Below are 23348 nucleotides of genomic sequence, written 5' to 3'. Positions count from 1 at the left end.
GGATCTTTGCTACTACAGCCGATATTGAATCTTCAATGGTATGCGGATCTGAAACCAACCTCATCATCATTAAAAATTCCGGAATAATGGAAATTGGTCCTAACTGCGTAATAAAAAACAAATTTGTTACGATACATGGACATTTTGCAGCTTCCAGTAGTTTACATACATACATTGAAAGGCATTCAATATATAAGTCAACAAGAGGAAATTGAAAAGGTTTCAACAAATACCAATACCACCTCTTACAAGATTCATAAAGAAGAATTGGATAATATACAAAAACAGTTGCACGAATCAACTCTAAAACACCTACCACAATTAATACACTCATCAAATCAACATCATCATGCAGTTAGCTACGCATCTTTAGCTTGCTGCATTCTTATTTTACTTGGCCTGCTGAGTTGGAGGATCCACACAAAATTTAAGAAGCCATCTCAATTCATACCTACACCAGCTATAAGATCTCATCGATGTTACAATGGAGTCATTCCCACATGCATCCAACCCAGGCGCACTCATTGAACAATGTCAACGCGGCGGAGAATGTTAAAACATACATAAATATTTTTTTTTTTTATTGTTCTATAAACATACTTTAGATTTAGTTACCAAAACAAACAATAAATACAAAAATCAAGCACACCTACATATTTATAAGTTTTAAACTGCTTATACAGCATTATTATATCACATATTTGGACTATTTTATTGTTACAGTTAATTTTCTTTATTTTAGTTCATTGGCCATTGGTTCATTCACTTTTGCAATGTTTTTAAGTTTCTTTAACACATTTATTTATTTTGCTTACATAGCATTTAATGTCTACTAGTAGCCGACCTACATTACAGTTAATTTATATCAGCATTTATCAATAGCATTTTAATTAATTATGTTAAGAAATTATGTATATAAAGACAGCCAGAAATAAAGAAAATTCAGTCGTCTTTTGTAGTGACTAAACCAAGAGTTTTAATTACTATCTAGGCGGCTTCCTTCAAGTTCATGTGCTTGCAAGGAAATTAATTTGGATACTAAGTGTCAGTTCAAATTTATGTGTTTGAATTGAATCGCACTAGATCCTACTATCAAAACAATGTCATTCTGATGTTGGCGTATGCCATTCTGCATCATTCATTCTGCTATAGACTTATTGGTTCAGATTTTTATGGACAATCAATATTTTTGGTATATCGACATTTTCAAGAATTTCTTTAAAATTGCTCAGACGTGTGGAATGATCAAATAAATGCATTTAATATTGTTCTGACGATGGTGTAGACGATTCTGCATCATTCTTTCTGCTATAAACTTAATGGTTCTATTATGATATATTTTCTTACATCTATATTTTCAAGAATTTCTGAAAATTGTTCAGACGTGAGGATGTCGACATTTTGAAGGATTTCTGAAAAATTGGTCCGATTTTAAAATAAATGCGTTAAATGTCGTTCTGACGATGGTGTATGCGATTCTGCATCATTCTTTCTGCTATAAACTCATTAGTTCTATTTTTTATGGACAATCAAAATTTTTGGGAGATCGACATTTTTGAGAATTTATGTAAAATTCTTCAGACATGTGGATTTATAAAATAAATGCATAAAATGCCATTCTGACGATGAAGTATGTGATTCTGCATCAGAGGGCTGCAACGAGTATGAAAAAATGCAATCATACTCGGTTTCTTACATGATTTTTGTTGATTCAGTCGTTTGATTTAATCTTAATGAAATAATCTTTTTCGCATCGGATCGAATCGAACGCTCAGTTTGAATCACTTAGCTTACAATCAAACATGAGTGTTCGAGAGCATATGATGAGTTCAGCTACATGAATTGATCGAACACATGAATTGAAGTGAGCAATCACAACTGTGATTTTTTTCTTTCAATCGAGTTTCGAACACAAAGCTTCGATCAATTAATGTTCTCCCACAACTTTTTCGTTTCGCATGAGCACGTTACATCTGACCGAATGTTTGAGTTTGATAGAACGTTTTATGATGGTGTTTACAATATTGCTGTTTTTACTGCTTATTCATCCTGTATCCTATTGCTTTTTAGATGGGACATAATTATGGTCCCTGCTAACATGCAATAACCATTTCTTTCCAATTGCCCAAGTCCCATGAAACACACCGGGCAGTAAGAAAAAATAAATACTGAACACTTCACATGCCTATTTACATTTTATGAAAAATATATACCATTGTGTAAAGAAAACATTTTTATGCAAAAGTACCTGGATTCAAGCGAGTTCCACTTTAAACTACAAACTCCAGTAAAATCGGTAGGAGAATGGTTGGAGCTGTTATATGGGGGCTATGCTAAGACGGGAGCCAATATAGACAATTTTATCCAGCGATTGTAATCTATCGCGAGCCTTAAATGTCATAATTTTTGACAAACGGTTAAAATGCGGTTAAAACCATCAAAATACGATCTTCTCATTCGAGCTTATTTTGCGATTGTATTTTATCACGATAAATTCTTTACCAGACGAACGTTTATCAAACGAATGTTCGCACACACATTACAAACGAGCGCGAGCACACAACAGCGAACGTTCATTAAGTTGGCGATTGAAATCATTTCTGACAATCGATCTCAAATGACAATAAATGCGATCGCTCATTTTGCCGGTTGTGCGTTAGCGAAGTTAATAATTGTGTTTACTCTATAGTGATACATGTAACTACTGGAAAAAACTGTCATCTAAAGAAAGAGTTCGATCAGATGTTCGTAGAAAGAGCATTAAGTGCAATAATGTACCTTATATGTAATGTCTGGTCTACAAGTTTTTTTTATTTTTATACCCTCCACCTTGGAAAGGAGGGTATATTAACTTTGTCATTCCGTTTGTAACATCCTTAAATATTCGTCGTAGACCCCATAAAGTATATATATTCATAATCAGCATAAAATTCTAAGTCGATTTAACGATGTCCGTCTGTCTGTCTGTCCGTCTGTCTGTCTGTCTGTCTGTCCGTCTGTCTGTCTGTTGAAATCACGATACAGCCCACATTATTTGACGTAGAGCGCCAAAATTTAGCAGAGCAATTGGTATTGTGTCTAGGATGGTTGGTATTGAAAATGAGATATATCGGTCCACGTTCTGGTATAGTCCCCATATAACGGTACCTCCCGATATTCGGTATTTTGATGATTTATGCCACATTATTTAACGGATTTGTTTGAAAATTGGTATTTGTAGGTCATAACAGGTCCCTGTATGTGTGGCAAAACATAGCATATATAGGTCCACGTTTTGGTATAGCCTTCATATAATGGTACCTCCCGATATTCGATATTTTGATTATTTTTTCCACAGTTTTTAACGGATTTGTCTAAAAATTGGTATTTGTTGGTCATAATGAGTTCCAGCTCCGGTGGCGAAACATTGCATGTATGGGTCCATGATTTGGTATAGCCTCCATATAACGGTACCTCCCGATATTAGGTATTTTGATGGTTTTTGCAACATTTTTTCACTGATTTGTGTAAAAATTGGTATTTGTGAGTCATAATGGGTCCTAGTTCGTGTGGCGAAACATTGTATGTATAGGTCCACGTTTTGGTATAGTCCCCATATAACGGTAGCTCCCAATATTCGGTATTTTGATGATTTTTGACTGATTTTTTCACGAATTTCACTGAAAATTTGGTAGTTGTAGATCATAATGGGTCCCAGTTCGTGTGGCGAGTCATTGTAATTATAGGTCCACGTTTTGGTATAGCCCCCATATAACGGTACCTCCCGATATTCGGTAATTTGACGATTTTTGCCCCTTTTTTCACGTATTTGTCTGAAAATTGGTATTTGTAGGTCATAATGGGTTCTAGCTCCGTTGGCGGAACCTTGCATGTGTAGGTCCACGATTTGGTAGAGCCCCCATATACCTCCCGATATTCGGCATTTTAATGGTTTTTGCCACATTTCTTCTAATGTTTCCTTTACCCTAAGGTGGAGGGTATTAAAAGTTTGGCCCGGCCGAACTTAATGTTTTTTACTTGTTTTATATTTGTTTCTTCGGTTTGCCGTTATTTGAATAATTTATTATTCAGTATTTACTATGATCTACACTTTTTTATATCGTCCATCTTGGAAAGGATGGTATATTAAATTTGCCATTCCGCTTGTAAAACCTTTAAATATTCGTCACAGACCCCATAAAATATATATATGCATAATCAGCATAAAATTCTAAGTCGATTTAACGTTGTCCGTCTCAATGAAATCACGATACAGCTCACATTATTTGATTTAGCCACATATTTCCACCAATTTGTCTAAAAATTGGTATTTGTAGCTCGTTATAGGTATAGCCCCCATATGAAGGTACATCCCAACATTCGGTATTTTTATGGTTTTAGCCACATATTTCCACCGATTTCTCTACAAATTTTATTTGTAGTTCGTTATGGGTTCTAGCTCTAGTGGCGGAACATTGTACATATAGGTCCACGTTTTCGTATAGCCCCCATATAATGGTACCTGCAGACATTCAGTATTTTAATAGTTTTAGCCACATATTTCCACCAATTTGTCTAAAAATTGGAATTTGTAGCTCGTTATAGGTATAGCCTGTAACGTGGTTTTCTCGTCGGCTGAGGTAAGATCAGCTGTATCCAGGGTCTCCATAAGGACCCACTAAATCTTATGAAATAATAAGAGTAGATTTCTCCCTTTCCTGGGGGTAAAAATCGGATGTTTTATTGATCTTTAATTCTAAATTACAATCTACTCGGGTTGAAATACGATAAGATAAATATGGAATATAGGATGGCAAATGGACTTCGGAGATGTTCGTGATTTCAAGGTACTGGTGCTTAGTTGATGATCGGGGATTCGATGCTAACTCGTATCGTATGCAGGAGGGTGTACGACTCGTGGACAATCGAGAACGATGACGTCGGGTGCACACAATGAATACTCGGGTGGTTGATTACGGGAATTACGGTGTTGCGTTCGGGTGACGCTTACGTTGACGATTCGAAGGTAATCGGGAACTTGTGTTCGTCAGTTGTCGACGATCAGGAATTACGATGATTGTGTTCGGGTGATGCGTTCTGTTGACGATTTAACGGTAATTGGAAACTTATGGTCGTTGACGATTTGAAGGTAATCGGGAACTTGTGGTCGTCGGTTGTCGACGATCAGGAATTACGATGATTGTGTTTGGGTGATACGTTCTGTTGACGATTTGACGGTAATCGGAAACTTGTAGTCTTCGGTTGTCGACGATCGGGAATTACGACGATTGTGTTCGGGTGATAACTGTTGTTGACGATTTGAAGGTAATCGGGAACTTGTGGTCGTCGGTTGTCGACGATCAGGAATTACGATGATTGTGTTCGGGTGATGCGTTCTGTTGACGGTAATAGGGAACTCATGGTCGTTGACGATTTGAAGGTAATCGGGAACTTGTGGTCGTCGGTTGTCGACGATCAGGAATTACGATGTTGGTGTTCAGGTGATGAGGGTTGTTGACGATTAGAAGGTAATCGGGAACTTGTGGTCGTCGGTTGTCGACGATCAGGAATTATGATGATTGTGTTCGGGTGATGCGTTCTGTTGACGGTAATCGGGAACTCATGGTCGTTGTCGATTTGAAGGTAATCGGGAACTTGTGGTCGTCGGTTGTCGACGATCAGGAATTACGATATTGGTGTTCGTGTGATGAGGGTTGTTGACGATTAGAAGGTAATCGGGAGCAGCTGTCCAGGTCTTCGTGAGCGGATTGACATTCGTACGTGTTCGGCAGCTCGTTGAGGGTAGATTCAGCAACCGATGCGTTACGCTGTGTAGATGGATCGTGGCTCGTTCGGCAGCTCGGGTTCTTTTTATTCGGGTCGGCTACAGGGGCGAGGTAACTAGTCTAGCTACGATTCTCTAACTACGTCTACTCCACTACCAACGTTTGACTATTATACGGAACAGCGAACCGAAGTTCCTGTGGAACAGCGAGCCGAAACTCCTGTGGAACAGCGAGCCGAAACTCCTGTGGAACAACGAACCGATGTTCCTGTGGAACAGCGAGCCGAAACTCCTGTAGAACAGCGAACCGAAGTTCCCGTGGAACAGCGAGCCGAAGCTCCTGTGGAACAGCGAACCGAAACTCCTGTGGAACAGCGAACCGAAGTTCCTGTGGAACAGCGAGCCGAGACTCCTGTGTAAATGAATTACCAGCCACTCAAATTAATGAGAGCCAGTCTTGGAAAAGTATTCCCGACTAACGCTTTTATTAGTCGGAGGACGGCCGTTGATCTTTAGAAAAATCACTAGCTACCCTTTGGCAAGCTCCTGCAGTAGCGAGCCTTCCTCATCGCACCTCAAACTGAACACTATATGTGACCGGTTCTACCAAGTCATTGCGAATTTTTAGCCTTACGCTGTGAGCAGCACACCACCGAAAACTACTTTGTTCACCACGCGCCCAATGAATGCTGCGTTTGTTGGCTAGTGCTGTTGTCGCCTTGTTGACTGCGTATGACCGAGTCGTGTGTGCATGGTAATGGTGGTTGGTTGGTGCTGTTAGCGTCGCACTTGCAGTGGCCGCTGTTGTTGTTCTCATTGTTTGTATAAATGTACGTGATGAAATCAGCACGTTTCAAGCCCCCATATGAAGGTACATCCCGACTTTCGGTATTTTAATGGTTTTATCCACACTTTCCATTGGATTTGTCTACAAATTGGTATATGTAGGTTGTTGTGTGGGTTCTAGCTCCGATGGATAGCAGCACGTTTTCGTATGGCCCTGTATAACGGTACCCCCCGATATTCGTCATTTTGATGGTTTTAACCGCATTTTTCTACGCGTTTGTCTAAAAATTATGATATTTCAGGCTCGCGATAGATTACAATCGTTGGATAAAATTGTCTATATAGGCTCCCGTCTTAGCATAGCCCCCATATAACAGCTCCAACCATTCTCCTACCGATTTTACTGGAGTTCCACGTTTGAATCCAGGTACTTTTGCATGAAAATAGAGAATAGAACCAATAAATTTATAGCAGAATGAATGATGAATAATCGCATACGCCATCGTCAGAAAGACATTTAATGTATTTATCTGATAATTTCACATATCTGACCAATTTTACAGAAACTCTTGAAAATTTCGATATCATAAAAAATAGAACCAATAGGTTTACAGAAGAATGAATTGTACAGAATCAATCAATCAATCAATTTTACAGAAATTCTTCAAAATGTCGACCATGTCGAACCAAATCCCCCAACAAACACCAATGACACTATTGCTTCTGAGGAAGCAACGACCAAGGACCGGCTACAGGACTCGATTTTTAACTCGGGAGGAGCCGACTCAATACTTAATTACAGTGACGTCATGCATGACAGTATTCACAAACACAGTAAAGAATTGTCCGCTCTCCTGGGAAAGACAAAAACGCTGAGGCTCAGTCAGGAAAGTGTTCCTTCTGGCTTTGGAAATGACTCACCACTTTCGGATGAGGAAGCCACTAAGAACACTCCCAACGGGACTTGTGCAGAGTCACAACTCCAGGAGGGATCATCGTCAGTCACCTCTGATGTTACAAGCCTCGATAGGCAAGCGCCATCAACGTAGGTGCTGTCAGTACCCCGCGCAGAGAACGGAGAGAGAGTGGATTCTGATTAAGATGAACATCAAAGTAATTGCAAAGTTCGAAAAGAATCACCCGCATTTACCAAGCTGTTCTCTTAATCAGGTTCTTCTAGCTCTCTTACCATCTGCTATCAACAACTCCGGTAGATGTTCACGCGGTGGTGGTTAGTGCTGACCCTGCTGGGTCAAACCCACCTGCCAAGAAGCGCAGAAACAGGAAGCTCAAGAAACCAGAGCTCGTGATAGCCGCAGCCTTGCCAGCTCCAAAGGAAGCTGACAACTCTTCACGCTCAGCGTTGAAGAGAGGTCGGTCTACGGAGGAACCACACCCTGAGGCCATGAAGGCATCTACGGCCCCGGCTTCTCAGCCTACACCTACAACTTCCACTCCGTCCGTCAGCAAGTCGGTCCACAAGGCGGAGGTCAAGTCACAACCGGCAAGCCAAACAGGGCGGAAGAGCAAGTGTTCTCAAACCATATACCAGGTCAATCTTCGAGTAGCAATCATCGACAAGGCTGAACCGGAAGGTAAAATTAGCTGCAGCCGATGGCTGCTATTCGAAGATCGACTGAGGGAGCTTGTCTTTAGTGGAGAGGTGACCTTAAAGGACATCCCCTGCCGTAAGGTATTGACAGCTTGGGTGCCACCACCATCTGTGGATCCAGCACGCATCCTGACAATACTGGGCGAGCAAAACTCTAACCTCAGAACAGACAACTGGCGTCTTGTCAGTTCAAGCACTGAAGGAGGGTGCCTGGTCATCAAAGTATCTATGGATACGGATGGCCAGGAGTACCTTCAAGCTCGTGTGGGAAAATTGCATTTCGGCGCCGACTGGATCCGTTTTCGGCTAACGCCGTTGCATTACGAGGAAGAAAACAGCAGCTACTTAGCATCATGCAGATTTATCTGCATCAGCTGCTGCCGAACTCCTCCTATCCCTCACGAAAGCTGAAGTAGACATAGCACTGGTTCAGGAACCCTGTATATACAATAATAGGGTAACTGGACTAGGGAGTGGCAGTACGTCTCTTACGCGGTCTCCAATGGTGATAAGATAAGGATGTGTATTGTTGCCAAAAGTAGTTTAAATCTTATCTCCTTAGCAACTACAATGGAGGAGACGTTACGGTGGCGAGAATGGAATCTAAATCCTGGAGGGTTCTCATTTTCCTTTCTCTCTACCTACCGTATGAGGGACCTGGCCACGAAGTAGAAGTGGATATTTCAAAAATTTTGACAGTTCATAAAAAATAAAACCATTAAGTTTATAGCAGAATGAATGATGCATAATCGCATTCGTTGGTTGTTGTTGTAGCAGTAGTACATGTAAGTGTTTCGGCATTAATTTTGTAACTGCTAATAGCATCCGCGACTGCATCGGTATAAATGCTACTCAGACCTGTCTGATAGGCTTCTTGATCTAAAGGTTCTCTCTTATAACGTTTGACCTCCCTCTCTAGATCGTGTATGTCCTTAATGCCACGCCTGCGTGGGGAAGTTGTATCCACCATATGATGGTTGGGATGACTCTCATGGTAACAGCCAAGCAGGTACTGCAACGAAAGCATAAGGGAAGGACTTTCGCCTCCTCATGTAGAAGGCACCCTGTCGCAGTTCTCAGGGCAGCGTTCTGGCATGTCCGGATGTGCTTCCACTGCTTAGCACTAAAGTTCGCGGGCTACGCTGGAGCCGCAAAGCTGACCACAGGCCGACCTATCGCGTTATAAGAGGTCAACAAGGTTTCCTTGTCCACACCCCAAGTGCTACCGGCTGGCGCTTTGAGGATCTTCTTCCTGCTTTTCATCTTGTCGCGAATGTGACCCCTAGAATCTTGGGGTAGTTCGTGGTCTGTATTAAATTCCCTCGACCTGCACACTCTGCTGTCTTCTCATCTTCGCAGACCATGTGGTAAAGAGTGTGCCCGTTGATTTCGAGGTGGATATTCTCATATTCCTTGCGTGGAAGTATGCGGCAAGCTTCGAGAGATAGGAGTACAACCTTATACATATGTCATCGCCCACTGGGCTCGACGCCATGATCGTACAATCATCCGCAAACGAATACAAGGAATTCCGGAAAGGTATAGGTTAAACACTTCCGGAGATATTACCCCACCTGGGGGAACTCCCTGTTTCACTCTACGGGCTTTGGACTTCTTGTTCCGGAATTCCACGTACGACTGGCGTCCACATATAGTTGATTATCCAACGTTTTAAACTTGGCCGGAGGGTGGTTCTCCGCACGTCCTCAAACAGTATAGCATGATTGACCGTATCAAATGCCTTTGATAGGCCAAGGGCTACTAACACTGTTCTGTCACACGGCTTGTTATGGTTCAATCCTCTACTAATATGACGTGTAATGCTGTTGTGATACTATGTTGTACACGAATTTCGTGCTGATGGTTGGCAACTGGATAGCTTCCTCTAATGCTGGTGTGGAGTAAAGCCTCAAGAGTCTTAGCTACTGGCGACAAAAGCGAAATCGGCCTGTACGATTCGCCTTTACTGGCATCCTTACCTGGCTTCGGTAGCGGGACCACCCGGCCCATTTTCCAGGTTCGGGCACTATGTGGACGACATATTGAGAACTTTCGTTAGGTACTCGACTCCCGGCGTATCCAGCTGTTTCAACATTACCATTGAAATTCCGTCTGGGCCCCGGATGACATTTGCAACATCAACCATCGTAAACTGTGGTGGTTCGTCCTCGGTGGGAAGAGATCTGATACGACGTAGTACTCTTCGCTTCGCCCTGTCGCTCTCGGGGTGCTTGACATATTGTCGGTTGAAATACTCCGCGCACCTCTTCGGATCAGTCACCATTACTTCGTTGAAAGTGACTGAGATCCTATCATCACTGTCCTATCATTCACTGTAGTCTCGCAAACATGTACATGTACATACTGGATCGTAGAACCCGTGGGATTGCATTCGTTGGTGGACGTTGGCATCGGATCCAACGATGAGATTGCCCCTTTCTTTCCCAGCGCCGTGAACAGCTTCTCTACTCCCTCCAGTCTTTCGTATTTTCTATTGAAAACTCTGAGGAGACTAATAGATATTGAGATCATATTTACCTTTGACCTCGATAAGCACTGCTCAACATACCTACATGAAAGGCAAATCTGTTGAAACAGCGCAGCATGAGGGAAGAATCTGAATGAATTTTGATTCACTTTGGAAGCCTTTCTTGACATAGAAGGGACATTCAAAAATCTCACGCAATTCATGGTTCCCTTACAAAACTTGGTATACCACCATCTACCCGGTCAATCTTCGAGTAGCAATCATCGACAAGGCTGAACCGGAAGGTAAAATCAGCTGCAGCCGATGGCTGCTATTCGAAGATTGACTGAAAGAGCTTGTCTTTACTGTTTTACTATTACTATTTTCTATTGAAAATACTGAAGAGACTAATAGATGTTGAGATAATATCTACCTTTGATCTCGATAAGCACTGCTCAACATGCCTACACGAAAGGTAAATCTGTTGAAACATCGCAGCATGACATCGTGAGTTTTGTGGAGAAGAATCTGAATGAATTGTGATTCACTTTGGCAGCCTTTCTTGACATAGAAGGGGCATTCAAAAATGTCACACTTGAGGCAATTCATGGTTCCCTTACAAAACTTGGTATACCACCACTCCTAATTGAGTGGATTGATGTTATGCTCAGTAGCAGAATCATCAACACAAGAATCGGGGTGTTCTCTATTAGAAAATCGGTTACTTGGAGTACCCCACAGGGAGGTGTTCAGACACCATTACTCAGGCTTCTGGTGATAAACGACATACTAAAAGATCTTGACAGAACAGAAGTCGTGGCAGGGAGCTCGTTATAAACATTCTAGATGGGAACGATGTTACGGACTCGGTGTGAACCAATTCAAAACTGTGCTTGCACTTTTTACAAGGAAACCGGAAATCCCAGATTTTTCGTTACTTTTGCTGGATAGAGTTAGGTTAAGCTTTTCAATGGAAGTATCGGTAGCGTCCTTGACAAAAAATTAAATTGAAAAAGGAATATTGAGGAGCGGGCGATGATAGGGCTTAATCGCACTTTATTCTTACAAAAAATCCATATGGAAGAGCTGGGGACTTATGCCGCATATAATCAAATTGCTATATGAATCAGTTCGTCCAATTCTTAATTATGAAGAGGTAGCAATCTTTAGCCAAAAATACCTTTTGCAAAAGTATTTATAAGGTCCAAAGCGTAGAATCGTTACTAATTACAGGTGCGTTAAGGAGCACACCCCAATCTGCACTCGACATCCCAATCATCGATTCAACTTAAAACCCTTTTTGTAGAGGAACATGCTGTCAGCTAGGTCAATGGCGGATGCAGTCCCTGCAGAGTGTCCTGTCATTCTTAAGAATGTGGAGAACATAGAAGGTCGGAATATAACCAGTGATTATATATCACCTAGGCATAGTTTCGAATCACTGGATATCCATATACCCAAATGGGACATCTGGACCCGTGACACCCCACCTTTTAACGGTATATCCGTCTATACCGATGTTTCAAAGATGGAAAGTGGAACGTGAATTGTGGTCTTCTGTGAATGCTTGAGTATTTGGTGATCCTCTAATTAAATTAAAAAGTTTAAGTCTTCTGTCAAACTCTGTTGGTCCCTGGTCATTGTCAATGAAGGAGGTGGAGGAGGCGATAAATTGGCCAGACGCGAATCTGAGTCAGTAAATCTAGAGATTGAGAGCTAAGCAAAGCGGCCCTTATGTCACTTCTTTCAAGTACGACACAAACATTGCACTGGGAGATTTAATCTGAATTGGCTGACTGGAAGGAGATGTAATGTCTCTAAGAAAATATGGCCGGTGATCTCCGAACGTAGATCAGGGTCACTCATTCCCTTGACGAAATCTGACCTAAAGCTTCTGGTGGGTCTAATTATAGGTCACTGCAATATAAGGGCTGTGACTTCCAAGTGGGGGCGACGACACTGTATACTGCAGGCTTTGTCAGGACGAGAAGGAAACCGAGACGGTGGAGCAACTACTCTGCCACTGTGCAACTATTTTTGGAGGCCAATATAGGCTAACGGGTAAGCAAATTCTGCCCGACTTGCCCTCTTTTTTCCGAAACCGAGTCAGCAGTTATGCTTCAATTAGCCAGTAGCTTAAAATGGTTAAAGACGACACGCTGATCGCATCCAAACTAGGATACACAATGGATCAGCAGATCTCCGAGTGAAGTGGTTGTTCATACAACTGCGCATCCTAAAACCTAACCTATACTAGACGAGTTTACTTGTGTTAATTTTTATATTACTCTTTGAACTTGCCTCTTGCATTTATGCAGGGCGATTATTTCAGCAACTTACTTTTTTATCATTGCCCTTTCTAATTTATAATCGAATTGCCAGCACGAGCCATTTTTTTCCATTCTCCTTACCCCACTCTCCTATAAACAAAGAATTGACGCAAAAAATTTGCCTAACATAAATTTGGATATAATGTAAACACCCCCAAAAGCGATATCATATAGGTGCCCCCACACGATGTAAGAAAATAAGTCTTCAAATAAACTCTCGTCCCTTGGAAAAAAATGACAAGCAAAAGTAAGATCCATCAACAAACGAGCTCTCCTAAATATTAAGTAAATCAAACTTTATGTGGTCTATAGAGAGGAAATTTCCAAGAGGCAAATATACAATCTTATACTGAGTCTCATTATATGGACGTATTAGCTCAATAGCTCAGAGGATGTCCTAGTCGTTACTCAAAATCCTGCGATTGGGTCTCCAGAAAAGCGAAACAAATATAAACCCTCTTGGGAAGAGTCAAACTCTTGCTTTATTAAGTTTTATAATGTATATGTGTATGTACTAAGTATGCATAAAGGAAAAAGTATTTGTGTGATAATGATAAAGCAAAAAACATGAAAGGACGTACTAAATTACGAATCTAATGGAAATAGCGATCAATTGACATCGACAATAAATGCGAAAACTACATGTTGCTATTGTTAATGTGATAAGTCAGGAAGATGTCATTGTTGTTACAGGGTATATTAAGTATGCCATTCCGTTTGTAACACCTTGAAACATACATGACGACTTAGCGATGTCCGTCCATGTATCCGCCTGTCCATCTGTGGAAATCACTCTAGCTTCCGCACGAAATGATGTAGGTTCAAAAATTATAATTTTTATTTATTTTGGAGATTTAAGCTTCATTATTCACCGGAAATGTTTCAAATTTGATGTTTGAAGTTCGTAATGGATACTACAGCCTATGACAGAAAATTGTCCGTGCAGGTCCACACCTTCGTATATCCCCTATGTACCGGCACCGCACGATATTCTGTATTTTGATTGTCTTAGCGACATTATTCACCGGAATTTATTTAAATTTCGTAATGGATATTACAGCCTCTGACAAAAAAAATTGTGCAGGTCCACGTCTTCGTACAGCCCCCATATAACGGTACCTATCGATACTTTGATGATTTTAGCGACATTATTCACCGGAATTGCATCAAATTTGGCATTTGAAGGTCGTAATGGATACTACAGTCTATGATAGAAAATTGTATGTGCAGGTCCACGTCTTCGTATAGCCCATATAACGGTACCTTTCGATATTCGATATTTTTATGATTTTAGCGACATTATTCACCGAAATTGTTCCAAATTTGATATTTGAAGTTCGTAATGAATACTACAGCCTAAGACAGAAAATTGTCTATCCCATATAACGGTACCTCCCGATATTCGGTATTTTGATGATTTTTGCGACATTATTCACCGGAATTGTTTCAAATTTGGTGTGTGAAGTTCGTAATGGATACTACAGCCTATGACAGAAAATTGTCTGTGCCGGTCCACGTTTTGGTATGGCCGTCATATAATGGTACCTCCCTATATTCGGTATTTTGATGATTTTAGCTAAATTTTTTACAGATTTGTTTTGTTTTCAAGTTTCGAATTTGAATATTATTTTATATGTTAACTCGATATTGACATCACTTTTATTTTATCTGCCAGATTGCCCTTTTTTAACTAACATTCTCAATTCCATATTCTTTTGTTATTAGTTCATAGTTTACTCTTTACATCACAATCTTTCTTAATGAAATAAACTGAATTACATTAAAACTGAGTATACAATATTGGTGTCAAAAGTGGACAGGCACGATGAACCAAGAGCAGTTCAATGCAGTTTTTTCTTCCTTGGCAAATGCAATTCGTACGGCTGCGACGGAGGCTGTTCAAAAATCGCGGCCACGATGAAATATGAAGAAATCAAAACAACATTGATAAATCATTTCGACGAGAGGAGAATCATTTATGCGGAAAGTTTCAGATTTCGACAGATACACCAAGATGTAGGGGAATAGTTGGCAAATTTTTTTACTGGATAAGATGCTGATTGAGCAGATGATATTTGGAGTGAAATCCCGCAATATTTGTGACGGGATTATTGCTAAGCAACCAGAAAGTTTTGCGGAGGCATATGAGTGTGCCACGGCAAAGCAGTTAACTCAATTATCAACGGGTGTAGTAAATACAGGTGAGAATATTACTACAAAACCAACATGCAAGTTGGGATTTACACCTGTCAAGATGAAAAATGGTGTGTAGCAGAAGTCGGCAGTGATCGACACGTACGGCAAGGTAGGCCACATAAGTAAAGTGTGCAAGTCAAATATAAAGCAGATAGAGTAGTCGTTGTTGTCAGATGAGGGCGAGGAGGCACATACGTCTCAGATTGCAACAGTCAGAACAAAAGGGCCATTCGATCGGAAAATGGTCACAATGAAGATAGACGGCCAGAAGGTGGATATGGAACTAGAAACTGGTTGCTCCTTACAGTATTATTAGCTTGGATAATTTAAAGGACATAAAGCAGTCACCAGTGTTAAAGAAAGCGGACCGGCGATTTTCAAGTTTTACGGGACACAAGATTACGTGCATAGAAGTACCGTGCCTAATGTGTCTTTGGGCAGAACCAGTCGTAGGCTGAACTTATACGCAGTTAATGGCCAGACACATAATGTGGCCGTGAGCGGATCGCACATTTTGCTCGAGAAGTAAATTTTGCCAAATTGTTCCAAGACCCAATAGAAGCATCAACGGGGACGGAGTTATCAGCAGCGACAGGAGAGAAGAAAGCATCTATAGCAGTAAAAAACACGTACTTTCTGAACATCAACGGCAACGACTACAGCTGCTATTAGCCAAACATAAAGATATATTCAGTGATATAGCGGGTAAGTTCAAAGGTCCTCCTATTAAAGTGCAATTGATGCAAGATGCTACGCGAAAATTTTCCGGCCGATTTCGGAAGCATAGTTGGTTGCTACCGGACGCGTCCACAGATTGCGGATAGTGGAACGCCCAATAGATATATTGGGCAGCTGCGAATAAATAATCAGTCGCGGACAACTCAGCGGTACGGGGGGGAGAGTCTCGGAACAAATATCCGAGTGCCCATGATTATTCCTTCTGGCTTTGGAGATGACTCACCACTTTCGGATGAGGAACTTGACATCACGGTCATTTCCTCGTCTCAAAGTGGTAAGTCATTTCAAAAAGCCACCAAGAACACTTCCAGCGAGACTTGCGCTGTAATGTCTGGTCTACAAGTTTTTTTTTATTTTTTATATTTGTTTCTTCGGTTTGCCGTTATTTGATTTATTTATTATTCAGTTTTTACTATGATCTACACTTTTTCATATCATCCATCTTGGAAAGGAGGATATTCAGGATCAGCATAAAATTCTAAGTCGATTTAACGATGTCCTTCTCAATGAAATCACGATACAGCTCACATTATTTGATTTGATCTGCCCTCTGATGCAGAATCACATACGCCATCGTCAGAATTACATTTAATGCATGTATTTGATAAATCCACATGTCCGAACAATTTTACAGAAATTCTCGAAAATGTCGATATCCCGAAAATGTTGATTGTCCGTAAAAAATAGAACTAATGAGTTTATAGCAGAATGAATGATGCAGAATCTCATAGGCCATCGAACGACACTTAATGCATTTATTTGATAATTCCACGCGTCTGAACAATTTTACAAAAATTCTTGAAAATGTCGATATCCCTAAAAATTTGACTATCCATAAGAAAATGAAACCAATAAGTTTATAGCAGAATGAATGATGCAGAATCGCTTACACGATCGCCAGAACGACATTTTATGCATTTATTTTAAAACTTTACATTCGGACCAATTTTTCAGGAATCCTTGAAAATGTCGACATCCACACGTCTGAACAATTTTACAGAAATTCTTGAAATGAAAATATCGATTTAAGAAAATAGATCACAATAGAACCAATAAGTTTATAGCAGAAAGAATGATGCAGAATCGCCTACACCATCGTCAGAACAATATTTAATGCATTTATTTGATCACTCCACATGTCTGAGCAATTTTACAGAAATTCTTGATAGTGACGATATCCCAAAAATATTACATATATATATATATATATATATATATATATATATATATATATATATATATATATATATATATATATATATATATATATATATATATATATATATATATATATATATATATATATATATATATATATATATATATATATATATATATATATATATATATATATATATATATATATATAACATTTCCACAAATCTCGATTCTCGATTCGATTATAGTATATAAGCATAAGTATTGCTTACTACTCACTTTTGGACTTCTGATTCATCTCTCCTATTCACCATGAATGGAACGGCGCTTCTTAACAAGGGTAAGAAGTGATCCCCGCAAATACATTAATTTATTTTTCCTTTATTCTTTGATTAATAAAACAAGTATGCAAACAATTTGTTTTAAAGAATTAAACTGAACAGTAAAATTATACATTAATTACATTTGCTTTTTGTCTCCTTTTTTAAAGTTTTAAGTATATTTGCACATTCCACTTGTAGAGCTAAAATTAGAATTTCAAAATTTTTATAATACCACGAAAAGTTGTATAAAACATGTAACTTTCTGTTTTTGTCCAAAAAGATTTATAGAATTCACTCATCTTATCTGCTGAAATATCTTGAATTCCGGCAAGGTTGTGTGCTTGAATGAAATCTTGTTTTTCCTAAAATAAAAAAGAAAAATAGGTATTTGAATGCAAATATTTAACACAATATATCTAATTTACCAAAAACGATTACTTGTTAGTGCAGAAAAAAAATACAATATTTAAAAAAGCAGAAAATAATATGGTTTATAAAATAGCTAATCGAAATAACATTCATAAGACATATACTCAACATACTCAAAAATACTGTAAAAATGTATAAAAAGGTTTAGTAAAATCCAGCAAGACAAAATCTTTTTCATAAAATGTATTGTTCGATTCTCGATAATTTATAAAAATTGTTACTGCTTCTTGTTTACCCAAAAATCCAGTAAGTGAGAGCGAAAGCACTTGAAAGTACTAAATTGCAAACTGAGCTGATGAAGAAAGAGGAAAATAATACATGTAAAAGCAATTTGTGAACCATTATTTTCATAAGCTTCATAAGTTTTTATGTTAGTTGGTGGTTACTTTTAGTAATTTTTCGTCTTGAGACAGAAAAAATCGAATTATGTTGCAAACTATGATGCTACATAGTACATGTTAAACAGTAAACGAAAGGAGCAAATGTTGAATGAATATTACAGGGGGCACAAAAATTCGCTGGCGAACGATTAAAATACGATCTTCTCATTTAAGCTTATTTTGCGATTGTATTTTAACGCGATAAATTCTTTACCAGACGAACGTTTATCAAACGAATGTTCGCACACACATTACAAACGAGCGCGAGCACACAACAGCGAACGTTCATTAAGTTGGCGATTGAAATCATTTCTGACAATCGATCTCAAATGACAATAAATGCGATCGCTCATTTTGCCGGTTGTGCGTTAGCGAAGTTAATAATTGTGTTTACTCTATAGTGATACATGTAACTACTGGAAAAAACTGTCATCTAAAGAAAGAGTTCGATCAGATGTTCGAAGAGCATTAAGTGCAATAATGTACCTTAAATGCAATGTCTGGTCTACAAGTTTTTTTATTTTTTTATATTTGTTTCTTCGGTTTGCCGTTATTTGATTTATTTATTATTCAGTTTTTACTATGATCTACACTTTTTATATGGTTCATCTTGAAAGGAGGATATTCATGATCCGCATAAAATTCTAAGTCGATTTAACGATGTCCTTCTCATTGAAATCACGATACAGCTCACATTATTTGATTTAGCCACATATTTCCACCAATTTGTCTAAAAATTGGTATTGTAGCTCGTTATAGCTATAGCCCCATATGAAGGTACATCCCGACATTCGGTATTTTAATGGTTTTAGCCACACTTTCCATTGGATTTGTCTAAAAAGTGATATATGTAGGTTGTTGTGTGGGTTGTAGCTCCGATGGAGGAGCATTGTACATATAGCAGCACGTTTTCGTATAGCCCCGTATAACGGTACCCCCCAATATTCGTCATTTTGATGGTTTTAACCGCATTTTTCTACGCGTTTGTCTAAAAATTATGTTATTAAAGGCTCGCTATAGATTACAATCGTTGTATAAAATTGTCTATATAGGCTCCCGTCTTAGCATGGCCCCCATATAACAGCTCCAACCATTCTCCTACCGATTTTACTGGAGTTTGTAGTTTAAAGTGGTACTCGTTTGAATCCAGGTACTTTTGCATAAAGTGTTTTCTTTACACAATGGTGTATATTTTTCATAAAATGTAAATAGGCATGTGAAGTGTTCAGTGTTTATTTTTTCTTACTGCCCGGTGTGTTTCATTGGACTTGGGCGTTTGGAAAAGAAATGGTTATTGCATGTTAGCAGGGACCATAATTATGTCCATCTAAAAAGCAATAGGATACAGGATGAATAAGCAGTAAAAACAGCAACATTGTAAACACCATCATAAAACGTTCTACCTGTTCACAAAAAATGTAAATGGGTGCTCACCAGAGAGCTGCAATTAGTACGATTGAGCAGGCTTGACCACAGTTAGTGGAAATACAATCAAACTCAAACATTCGGTCAGATGTAACGTGCTTATTCGAGTTGCTCATGCGAACAAAAAAGTTGTAGGAGAACATTATTGATCGAAGCTTTGTGTTCGAAACGCGATTGAAAGAAAAAAATCACAGTTGTGATTGCTCACTTCAATTCATGTGTTCGATCAATTCATGTAGCTGAACTCATCATACGCTCTCGAACACTCATGTTTGATTGTAAGCGAAGTGATTCAAACTGAGCGTTCAATTCGATCCGATGCGATGCGAAAAAGATTATTTCATTCAGATTAAATCAAACGACTGAATCAACAAAAATCATGTAAGAAACCGAGTATGATTGCATTTTTTCATACTCGTTGCAGCCCTCTGATGCAGAATCACATACTCCATCGTCAGAATTGTATTTAATGCATTTATTTGATAAATCCACATATCTGAACATTTTTACAGAAATTCTCAAAAATGTCGATATCCCAAAAATTTGATTGTCCATAAAAAATAGAACTAATGAGTTTATAGCAGAATGAACGATGCAGAATCGCATAGGCCATCGTTGAAAATGTCGATATCCTTAAAATTTGACTGTCCATAAGAAAATAGAACTAATAAGTTTATAGCAGAATGAATGATGCAGAATCGCATACACCATCGTCAGAACAATATTTAATGCATTTATTTGATCACTCCACACGTCTGAGCAATTTACGGAAATTCTTGATAATGTCGATATCCCAAAAATATTACATATTAGAAATAGAACTAATGAGTTTATAGGAGAATGAATGATGCAGAATCTCATAGGCCATCGAACGACACTTAAAACACTTTGCGTTTTTAATTGATAATTCCGCGTGTCTGAACAATTTTACAAATATTCTTGAAAATTTCGATATCCTTAAAAATTTGACTATCCATAAGAAAATGAAACCAATAAGTTTATAGCAGAATGAATGATGCAGAATCGCATACACCATCGTCAGAACGACATTTAATGCATTTATTTTAAAATTTTACATTCGGACCAATTTTTCAGAAATCCTTCAAAATGTCGACATCCTCACGTCTGAACAATTTTCAGAAATTCTTGAAAATATAGATGTAAGAAAATATATCATAATAGAACCATTAAGTTTATAGCAGAAAGAATGATGCAAAATTGTCTACACCATCGTCAGAACAATATTAAATGTCTGAGCATATTAAGAAATTCTTGAAAATGTCGATATACCAAAAATATTGATTGTCCATAAAAATCAGAACCAATAAGCCTATAGCAGAATGAATGATGCAGAATTGCATACGCCACATCAGAATGACATTTAAAGCATTTATTTGATAATTTCACATATAGAGAATAGAACCAATAAATTTATAGCAGAATGAATGATGAATAATCGCATACGCCATCGTCAGAAAGACATTTAATGTATTTATCTGATAATTTCACATATCTGACCAATTTTACAGAAACTCTTAAAAATTTCGATATCATAAAAATGTTGAGTGTCCATAAAAAATAGAACCAATAAGTTTACAGAAGAATGAATTGTGCAGAATCGCACAATTTTACAGAAATTCTTCAAAATGTCGACCATGTCGAACCAAATCCCCCAACAAACACCAATGACACTATTGCTTCTGAGGAAGCAACGACCAAGGACCGGCTACAGGACTAGATTTTTAACTCGGGAGGAGACGACTCAATACTTAATTACAGTGACGTCATGCATGACAGTATTCACAAACACAGTGAAGAATTGTCCGCTCTCCTGGAAAAGACAAAAACGCTGAGGCTCAGTCAGGAAAGTGTTCCTTCTGGCTTTGGAAATGACTCACCACTTTCGGATGAGGCAGCCACTAAGAACACTCCCAACCGGCACTTGTGCAAAGACACAACTCCAGGAGGGATCATCGCAGTCACCTCTGATGTTACAAGCCTCGATAGGCAAAGCGCCATCACGTAGGTGCTGTCAGTACCCCGCGCAGAGAACGGAGAGAGATAGGATTCTGATAAGATGAACCTCAAAGTAATTGCAAAGTTCGAAAAGAATCACCCGCATTTACCAAGCTGTTCTCTTAATCAGGTTCTTCTAGCTCTCTTACCATCTGCTATCAACAACTCCGGTAGATGTTCACGCGGAGGTGGTTAGTGCTGACACTGCTGAGTCAAACCCACCTGCCAAGAAGCGCAGAAACAGGAAGGTCAAGAAACCAGAGCTCGTGATAGCCGCAGCCTTGGCAGCTCCAAAGGAAGCTGACAACTCTTCACGCTCAGCGTTGAAGAGAGGTCGGTCTACGGAGGAAACACGCCCTGAGGCCATGAAGGCATCTACGGCCCCGGCTTCTCAGCCTACACCTACAACTTCCACTCCGTCCGTCAGCAAGTCGGCCGTGACCAAACCGCCCCTATCAGCCCCTTCAAGCTTTAAGGTCCACAGGCGGAGGTCAAGTCACAACCGGCAAGCCAAACAGGGCGGAAAAGGAAGTGTTCTCAAACCATATACCGGTCAATTTTCGAGTAGCAATCATCGACAAGGCAGAACCGGAAGGTAAAATCAGCTGCAGCCGATGGCTGCTATTCGAAGATCGACTGAGGGAGCTTGTCTTTAGTGGAGAGGGTGACCTTAAAGGACATCCCTCCCGTAAGGTATTGACAGCTTGGGTGCCACCACCATCTGTGGATCACGCATCCTGACAATACTGGGCGAGCAAAACCCTAACCTCAGAACAGACAACTGGCGTCTTGTTAGTTCAAGCACTGAAGGAGGGTGCCTGGTCATCAAGTATCTATGGATACGGATGGCCAGGAGTACCTTCAAGCTCGTGGGGGAAAATTGCATTTCGGCGCCGACTGGATCCGTTTTCGGATAACGCCGTTGCATTAGGAGAAAAAAACAGCAGCTACTTAGCATCATGCAGATTTATCTGCATCACTGCAAAGCAACTGCTGCCGAACTCCTCCTATCCCTCACGAAAGCTGAAGTAGACATAGCACTGGTTCAGGAACCCTGTATATACAATAATAGGGTAATTGGACTAGGAGTGGCAGTACGTCTCTTACCCGGTCTCCATGGTGATAATAAGGATGTGTATTGTTGCCAAAGTAGTTTAAATCTTATCTCCTTAGCAACTACAGTGGAGGAGACGTTACGGTGGCGAGAATGGAATCTAAATCCGAGAGGGTTCTCATTTTCATTTCTCTCTACCTACCGTATGAGCGACCTGACCCACCTGGCCACGAAGTAGAGGCTCCTTAAAGATGTCTTAGAAACAATAAGTTTATAAAAGAATGAATGATGCAGAATCGCATACACTATCGTCAAAACGACATTTAGTGAATTTATTTGATGATTCCATATATCTGACCAACTTTACAGAAATGCTTGTAAATGTCGTATCCAAAAAATTTGATTGTCCACAAAAATTAGAACCAATAACTTTTAGCAGAATGAATGATGCGGATTCGCTAACGCCATCAACAGAACGTCATTTATTGCATTTATTTGATATTTCCACAAGTCTGAATAATTTTACAGAAATTCTTGAAAATGTCGATATCCCAAAATGTTGATTGTCCATAAAAAATAGAACCAACAATTTATAGCAGAATGAATGATGCATACGCATAATGCATAGAATGCCTTTATTTGATAATTCCACAGTTCTGATCAATTTTAC

At 39.3% G+C, this 23348-nt stretch overlaps 1 protein-coding gene across 1 annotated transcript in view; it reads right to left on the bottom strand.

The window, feature by feature from the left end:
- Nucleotides 1-4685: 4685 nt before the first annotated feature.
- Nucleotides 4686-23348, bottom strand: part of LOC101897243 (COA8 family protein CG14806, mitochondrial) — a 67123-nt gene continuing 48460 nt past the window's right edge. The window contains 3 exon segments of the mRNA XM_059127268.1: nt 4686-6980; nt 17331-17655; nt 17658-17736. Coding sequence (XP_058983251.1) covers nt 17507-17655; nt 17658-17736 — 228 coding nt within the window. The 3' untranslated portion in view covers nt 4686-6980; nt 17331-17506.

Source organism: Musca domestica, unplaced genomic scaffold (assembly GCF_030504385.1).
Source record: "Musca domestica strain aabys unplaced genomic scaffold, Musca_domestica.polishedcontigs.V.1.1 43, whole genome shotgun sequence".
NCBI lineage: Eukaryota > Metazoa > Arthropoda > Insecta > Diptera > Muscidae > Musca > Musca domestica.
Note: the sequence above shows the minus strand (reverse complement) of the source record. Positions and strands in the feature narration are given on the sequence as shown.